Raw genomic sequence first — 8,613 nt, 5'->3', positions numbered from 1 at the left:
AAAAAAAAAAAAAAAAAAAAAAAAAAAAAAAAAAAAAAAAAAAAAAAAAAAAAAAAAACATCATTAAAAACATGATTAAAAAGACATTATAGTGCCTCTGTTCATTGGTAATCTCAAGTAAAAAGGAAGCTGCTTTGGTGCTCTATAAATACACATAACCCAATGGCTCAGAATTCATCCCCAAAGAGAGCTTGGTGAGAATGGGTTTCAAGAGAGCGCCCATATGGTTGAGTGTGATGGTTCTTGTTCTTGTCCTTGTCCTTGTCCATATGGCTACAGGGAGACCCGTCCGGACTACTACTTCACCTATCGCTGATTGTAAGCTCTCATATGCCTTTTGCTTTCATCTCTTTAATTCTAACTAACTTTTATTGTGTTTTATGAGGGAATTTGTGGTTTTGTTGTGTAGTTGAGACCATGAATATGAGTGGGGAGACTGCGTTTGGGACTCAGCTTCTGAGTTCAGCTCGCCCCAGAGGAGGCAACTATATTGACAACCCACAGGCGGCGAACAAGGCCGCCATCCAAAGCTCTGGCTATCACCCATGATGGCTGTGTCAAATTTGAGTAACTGCAGTGATGTTCCTATGTTGGCTGAAGTGTTATGAACAAATAAGAGCTTGAGTTTTGTTGTGATGTTTTTTTCTAACTGTTTTGATTATGTGTTTTCTAGTCAGTGTTCTTTTTGGAATCTCGAGTTTAACGGTCTAAGTCTACTACTACTACATATTGGTTGCTTTTGTCTGTTACATATTTATGTTAACTTCACTATTTAAAAGGTTTTTACTATGGAGAGGGTCTAGCCCTACTCTAACTAGTGTCTTGCATTGTCTGTTGACTAATTGTGAGATCTTATATTGGTTGGAAAGAGAAATGAAATTTCTTATAAGGGCTTGGAAACAAAACATTTCTTATAAGAGTGTGAAAATCTCTTCATAGTATATGTGTTTTAAAACCGTGAGGCTAATGATGATACGTAACTGACCAAAGTGGACAATATTTGCTAGCGGTAGACTTGAGCTGTTTTATATCAATGTGGACGAGATTTGCTAGCAGTGGACTTGGGCTATTACAAAACCTCTCCTCAGTAGATGCGTTNTGTTAACTTCACTATTTAAAAGGTTTTTACTATGGAGAGGGTCTAGCCCTACTCTAACTAGTGTCTTGCATTGTCTGTTGACTAATTGTGAGATCTTATATTGGTTGGAAAGAGAAATGAAATTTCTTATAAGGGCTTGGAAACAAAACATTTCTTATAAGAGTGTGAAAATCTCTTCATAGTATATGTGTTTTAAAACCGTGAGGCTAATGATGATACGTAACTGACCAAAGTGGACAATATTTGCTAGCGGTAGACTTGAGCTGTTTTATATCAATGTGGACGAGATTTGCTAGCAGTGGACTTGGGCTATTACAAAACCTCTCCTCAGTAGATGCGTTTTAAAATCATGAGGTTGACGACGATACCTAATGAGCTAAAGCAAACAATATCTGTTGGCGGTGGATTTGAGCCGTTACAAAACCTCTTTGTAGTAGATGCATTTTAAAATCATGAGGCGGATGACAATACATAACGAGCTAAAGCGGACAATATTCACTAGCGGTGGACTGGGGTTGTTACAAAATCTCTCTCTAGTAGACGCGTTTTAAAATCATGAAACTGACGATAATACATAACGAGCTAAAGTGGACAATAATATCTACTAGCGGTGAATTGGGGTTGTTACAAAACCTCTCCCTAGTAGACGCGTTTTATAATCATGAGGCTGATAACGATACATAACGAGCTAAAGTGGACAATAATATCTGCTAGCAGTTGACTGAAGTTGTTACAAAACCTCTCCCTAGTAGACGAGTTTTAAAATCATGAGGCTGACAACGATACATAACGAGCTAAAGCGGACAATATTTGCTAGCAGTAGACTTGGGCTATTACATGGACGAGAATGGAGTAGGAGAAGAAAAGGCGGTGGCAGCAAAGCGACCAGATGTAGAAGAAAGAAGAGCTAGAAAAAGAAAATATATATTTTTATAAAAAAAAAAATGTCACGTCAAGTGGAAATGCAGACACAATACGACATGTCGTTTTATGAAATTTCAGTTTCAAACATAACTTTCAAAGGAGAATAGTATGGATTCTAAGTTGACATTCTTTTTACAAACAACAGTCCTCATGTGGAGTCTATGACATTAACCAACTGCACCCTGCACTTCCAGCAACCAGGTCACATTCGACATTGTTGGTCGTGACGACGGGTCCGTTTGCACGCACGAGATCGCTACATTCATTATCAAACATAAGTCGTCAACGATCTTTTGCGCTCGAGGAAACGGCAAACGAGAATCTAGAACATCTTTTAGATCAATATTGTTATCAGACAAAGATTGCAAACCAAAAATGATATCTCCCGGATGCGTTCCTGCTAAAACTTCGAGCGCCAAAACACCAAAGCTATAGACGTTACATTTTTCAGTCACCACCGTTGTATATGCAAGCTCTGCAGAGATACGAACAGTTATTATTCAAACCAATGAACACTTATATGCAAAGAATTTCATATGTTACCTGGAGCAATGTAGCCAGTTGTACCTGCAACCGCTATGCAATTCGACGCATCGGTGTTCATAAATCTTGCAGTCCCGAAATCCGAAACACGAGCTTCATATCTCGAGTCAAGTAAGACGTTCTTGCTCGTTATGTTTCGATGTATGATCGGAGGAATGCAATAGTGATGCAGATAAGATAGCGCTCGAGCCGTGCCTTTCACCGCCCGGATTCTCTTGGACCAATCTAGCTCCATTGCTTCTTTTGCATCACTCAATATATGAGCTAAGCTGCCTCTGTTGATGTACTCATAAACCAAGAAAGTATGAACTTTTGAGCAACAAAATCCCAAGAGCCTCACTATGTTCCCATGCTTTATTTCTGTTAAACCTCTTGCTTCATTTAGAAACTTCTTCGAATTCTCCATCGTCATGTCGTCGTCGTCCCATGAATCATGTAGCTTCTTCACTGCATATACGGCACGGTCGGGCGTTTCGACTTTGTAAACCTTGCCAGAACCTCCCTCCCCTATGCAGTACTCATCATCAAAATCCTTACTAGCTTCAATTATCTCCGAATACGTAACTTTACCATTGAAGAAGTACCATACGTCTCGAACCGCTGTATTACTATCCGAGACACGCTCGGTTCTCTTTCGAAGGATATAACTAACAATTCCAAAGAGTACTAAAGAAACCAACGCAGCTCCGACTATAGTAGGAACAAGAATCGCTACGAGCTTCTTCTTTGTAGTTTCTCCGTCGTCGTTCTTGTGGTCGTTGCAGCTCGGCAACCCCACGATATCGTTTGAACATAAACCTTTGTTGTTACTGAATGCAGCTGCTTCAGCTCTGCTAAAGATGCCTCCATCAGGAAGAGGGCCCTCTAAGTTGTTGAATGAAAGATCAATGGATATCAAACTCACCATGGTGGCTAATGAATTTGGGACAGAACCAGAGAGATTGTTATGAGATAAACTCAAATTCTCTAAGCTTTTTAGATTCCCCAAAGTGTAAGGAAGTTCTTCACTCAATGAATTGTAACTCAAATCAAGCAATATCTGCAAGGCTACAAGCTTTCCAATGCTAAATGGGATTGACCCATTTAGCTGATTCCTGCTCAAGCTTAAATATTGCAGCCTAGAACACTCACCAAGTTCATAAGGAATGGATCCACTCAACACATTCATGGAAAGATCAAGACTTGCTAGATTGCCAATGCTTCCTATCCCTATAGGAATCGACCCAGATAGCCGATTATGACGTAGTCCGAGTATCAGTAGTTTCGACAAGTTTCCGATACGTTTCGGTATCGATCCAGAGAGATTGTTGTATGAGAGTTCAAGTTCTGCTAAGTTCTTCAACCCAAGAATCTCTTCTGGGATTTCACCATTTACTTGATTCCCAGTGATCCTTAAAAGGGTTAACTTTTTGCAATCTCCCCAATTGGGAGAGAGGGTTCCTTTCAATTGATTGTAGCTCAAATCAATGTAATTAAGGCTTGGATACACTCCAAAAGCTTGATCTAACAATCCTGTTAAGCTATTGTTTTGGATCAAAACCCGGAATAAACTAGAACAGTTTTGCAGGCTTGAAGGAACAGGGCCTGAAAAACTATTGTAAGCAGCTGAGAAATTAACAAGTTTTCCTCCTTTACACACTTGTGGAGGCAAATTACCAATGAAATTGTTTTCAGCAAGATGAAGAACACTCAAAGATGATGAATTTCCCAAATTTTGTGGCAATTTACCAGATAAATTGTTGGTGAACAAACGTAAATCAGTTAAGTTCTTCAAATTTGCTATACTTTTTGGAATTTGTCCTGAAAAATGATTTTCATTGAGACGAAGAACGTTTAGATTACTTAGATTCCCCAAAGATTGAGGAATTGGACCAGAAAATTGACTTCTGTCGAAAGCAATCAAGTTCAAAGTCTTGATATTACCAATCTCCTCTGGTACTCTGCCTCGAAGCAGAGTATCTTGAAGCAAGAAATTCCTCAAACTCTTCAACCCAGTTCTTGAATTACCAGACCCATCTGGGAAAAGACGAGAATCCAAAGACCCAGTAATGAAATTACGAGAAACATCAAGCTCAAAAACGTTGGTGAGATTTGCAAGTGAAAGAGGCAGAGTACTGTTGAGATAATTGGTGGAAAGATCAAGAAATTGAAGCTTTGAAAGAGCTCCAATGGAGGGTGGAATTACACCAGAAAGATTGTTGATTTTGAGATCGAGACGGAGGAGATTAGGAAAAGAAGAGAAGTTCAAGTGATCGAGAGTACCCATTAAGCCAGTGTTGTCTAATTTGATATCAATGACGCTGCTCTGTTCGTTGCATGTGATACCCCGCCATTGACATGGAGCTGAAACAGAGGAGCTTGAGTTTAAAGCTTCGACCCATGAATCTAAAACCTTTTGTGGTGGGAGGCTTCGCTTCCATCGGAGAAGAGCTTGAGCTTCCATGGCTGAACCTTCCATGGATTCGAAGGAAGAAAGAAGAAGCAAGAACACGAACACACATGAACTTGCAAATGAAACAGAGAGCCGTTGCTTGTTTTGGTCGGCCATGATGATTTGATTCCTCTTTTGATCGACAGTGTAAGATCATATAGGAGAATAAAATTGACCCAGTTGTGAATTGTTCATGTTCTTCTGGTCAAATTAAAAGATCGTAGCTTTCAAAAGCTTCAGAGAATTAAAATTTTCCACCTCCCTTTCAAATTATTCATACATATTATAAAGTTCCAAACATATAACATATTTTATTATTCTTATACCCGGATTAGATTAGAATGTTTTTTAGACCAACCTAAAATTTCGGTTTAGTTAAATTGATGACCGTGAATTTTTTTAAATCTGATTTAATAATTATTTAGTTTTTAATTTTTAAATTTCTAATTTCTTCTCGAAATATTAGTTTTATAGACCATTTTCGAGATTTAAATGTAAGGAAAAGGAAAATGGATCGAGTCAAAGTCTTTGGTATATGATTTAATACATTTCAAAATCGGTCCTATTCATATTTTAAAATTCATTCGTTTACTTCATTTACCAAATTTTTGTTTCAAAGAAATTGGACGCTCTCTAAAATATACTTAATTTATAATAATATTAAAAAAAAAACACATTTATCGTTCGAGAAGGGATTATTTGTAGCGTTACACTAAAATAAATAAACAAGTAATTAATTAAAATAGTGAAGTAGTTAAGCTATTAAAATATTGTATGAAATTGTTTAGTTTAGACAACCTAGGCAGCTCACATGACCAAAGTGACAAAGATAGCTTACCAACTAAAGGTAAGGAAATATTTAAATGGAAGGTGGAATATTTCTATAATTGTCGAGCTTGTTGAGATGATAGCACGGTCAATATTTAATATATAATTTAATAACGACGACAGACTGAAAATTTAAATGTTTTAGTCTACACGTTATTTGATTCAACATGGGTTTGCCGTTTGTAATATACTAACTATTTGCTGCTTGAATTTCCAGTAGTTGGCATGTATTTCGTATATTTGGTTGCTCTTTGAGGGTCTGTGTGTGAGCACGAAATTGCTGGAATCGTTATCAACAAGTGGTTGATTACTAGACGAGTGTCTAAAATGTCATTCAGTTCAACGTTGTAATCCGGTTAAGAGTGCAATCATAAAATGAGGTCTCCCAAAATTTATAGTGCCACCACACTAAAGCTGTAGACATCACATCTTTTGGTCGTTACCCTTATGTGTGCAAGATCTGTCATGTTAAGTTGGAAAAATTAGGAACAAAAGAAAGGAGTTTGAATCTCACTTGGGGAATTGTCGCCATGAGTGTTTGTAACCGTTGTCGAACGAGACATGTCGGGTTTCAAAAACCTTGTCGTGCCAAAGTCTGCAAGATGTCCTTCAAACTCAAAGTTTACAAGGATATTGTTGGTTGTTATGTCTCGATGTATGATCGGAGGAGTACAATCATGATGAAGAAAAAATAACGCTTGAATAATGCCTTTTACGACCTCGACACTTCAACATTTGAACGGTTTTGCTCCTTTTCTATGCTCAACACATGAGCAAAGCCAAAGCTTCCTCTACTGTTATTACTTAGATCTAGTAGATCCTACCACCTCACAAGACTTCCTATTCGAAATGGAATTGATCCACTCAACGTATTCTTAGAGAGGTCTAGATGTCCAAGATTAGCAAGGCTTCCAAGCTCGATAGGAATCTTAGAATCGAAAATCATTGAGATGAAGGACGGTTGAATTACTCAAATTTCCCAATGATTGTAAAATGGGACTAGAACTTTGAAACCGAGTATCTTGAAGCAAGAAATCCCTCAAACTCCTCAACCTAGTTCTCGAATTATCGGACCCATCTAGAAAAAAGAAGAGGATCCAACACATCACTAAAATCAGTTATACACGTCAAATGTTCTTAATTTTCATAATAATATTAAAAGTAGGATAGGGTTGGGTTGGATTATAACCCTATTTTCAAGTCGGTCGAATTGACCTGACCATAAAATTTTCAACCCTTAAACATATCCAATTTTTCAATTTTCTAAAAATTCAACTAAACTCAAATCCAACCAAATCTAACTCAAAAAAAAAAAAATGGCGTTTTATAAAATTATAGAGAATTTTATTTGGACTAAATTTTGACTTAAGGCCAAATTTAGAATTTAAATATAAATATTTAGATTTTTTCCCCTGGTTCATAAACTCGAATAGCCGACAAATAGGACTAGTTCAATTTTTTATTATCATGTGAGTTGACTTTAGCAAATAAAAAAAAAAAAGATTTAAGTTGATTATTAATCGGATTTGAAAGGCTAAAAATTATTGATTTCTTAGAAACGTACAAAAAAAAAAAAAAAAAAATAAACTTGTAAATCCCAAAAGTCATCAAACTCGAGCTTAAATCTCGATTCTTAACACATTTATATTGATATTAGTTTGATATTTCGATTTTAAATTAGTTAAATATAAATAAATTTTTTTTACATTTTTAAAACGTGTCTAGTAAGAATAAGTTTCTCCACCCTTACAAAAAATATTTTGCTCCTCTTTCTAATCGTATGAGAACTGACACTTACACAGTTCAGTATTATCACCATTCATATCACCATTCATGATCTTTAATTTAAGCAATTAGATGTAAAGAACTTAGAGAAACATTTATACACAATAGCTAAACTATATATATAGAATTCAATTATGTTGGAATGAACATAAACAAACATTCAAGGTTGGTGGTTGAACTTGTTGGGAGGATTATAGTGTCCCTTCCAAGCGGTATCCAACACTTGATTAAATAATCTCATCGTGCCCTTCTCATCATTTGAATCCGCTGCCCTTTCACCTGGTCACACAAATTTTTCCAACTTATATTTTAAGTTCGATAAAACTTTGACGTAAATTCAATTTTTTTTTAATTTGATGTGTTTTGTTGTGAATTTGAATATGGAGTAAAAAGCTTATAAGTTAGTAGTTGGTTCTAGGTTTTCTTTTTTGGGTCATTTAAGAAGACTTGAGATGTCCAGGCGGGGTTGGGAGCAGAGACGGATACTCTCCGTCCCCCTTTAACTAACAGGAAAAAACCTCTTTCCGCTCCCTCCCTCATTACCCGTTTAAATGAGAATTCCCTAATCCGTCCAGGACGGATATGCACAATAATCACAAATTAAATAAACATCTCTAAAAAAAAAAAAAAACATCACCTCAAGGGAGAGCTTACCAGCTATACTAGCCACTACATTAGTTCCAACAAGATTTCTTGCAGAAACGTTGAAGGCAAGGAGAAGTAAAGCAAAGAAGACAATCTTCCAAGCAGCAAAACATGGTCTGGTGGAAGCCATATTTACAAGCTCAAGCTGTGTCAATAGAGACTTTGTTTTGGCTTATATAAACCCACCAAACTTATAGAGAGCTTCACTTCCAAGAGGCCAAGAATCAAAACCTTGAAGAAGAAGGCATTCTAAAGAAGATTTGTTATTTTATGCTCTCGTCCTGCGGCTGTGTGAGGCACCTGTTTGGATAGCTATTATTTTTCTGTCAACTTGTTCTCCAATATGGTCAAAGTAAAC

General features: G+C 36.7%; 1 protein-coding gene across 3 annotated transcripts; it reads right to left on the bottom strand.

Moving 5' to 3' along the window:
- Positions 1 to 2,062: 2,062 nt before the first annotated feature.
- LOC111791667 (MDIS1-interacting receptor like kinase 2-like) lies at positions 2,063 to 5,264 on the bottom strand. 3 transcript variants are annotated; one of them, XM_023673124.1, is made up of 3 exons: positions 2,567 to 5,264; positions 2,394 to 2,498; positions 2,063 to 2,279 (listed from the first exon to the last, which is right to left on the bottom strand). In XM_023673124.1, exons 1-3 carry the CDS (start codon positions 5,112 to 5,114, stop codon positions 2,191 to 2,193), a joined length of 2,742 nt encoding a protein of 913 aa, XP_023528892.1. In that variant the 5' UTR covers positions 5,115 to 5,264; the 3' UTR covers positions 2,063 to 2,190. The 3 variants fall into 3 exon arrangements, with proteins under 3 accessions (XP_023528892.1, XP_023528875.1, XP_023528883.1); XM_023673107.1 differs by having other exon boundaries at positions 2,063 to 2,498; XM_023673115.1 differs by having other exon boundaries at positions 2,063 to 2,498; positions 2,591 to 5,264.
- Positions 5,265 to 8,613: the final 3,349 nt, after the last annotated feature.

Source organism: Cucurbita pepo, chromosome LG01, assembly GCF_002806865.2.
Source record: "Cucurbita pepo subsp. pepo cultivar mu-cu-16 chromosome LG01, ASM280686v2, whole genome shotgun sequence".
NCBI classification, from domain to species: Eukaryota; Viridiplantae; Streptophyta; class Magnoliopsida; order Cucurbitales; family Cucurbitaceae; genus Cucurbita; species Cucurbita pepo.
This window is presented reverse-complemented; position numbering and strand designations above follow the sequence as displayed.

What these genes read in the sequence shown, in the direction of transcription:
- LOC111791667 (XM_023673107.1), bottom strand. Translation starts at nt 5,114, where the DNA reads ATGGCCGACCAAAACAAGCAACGGCTCTCTGTTTCATTTGCAAGTTCA. An exon ending in AACTGGCTACATTGCTCCAG is followed by an intron (nt 2,499 to 2,566) that starts GTAACATATGAA and finishes GTATCTCTGCAG; the next exon opens with AGCTTGCATATACAACGGTG.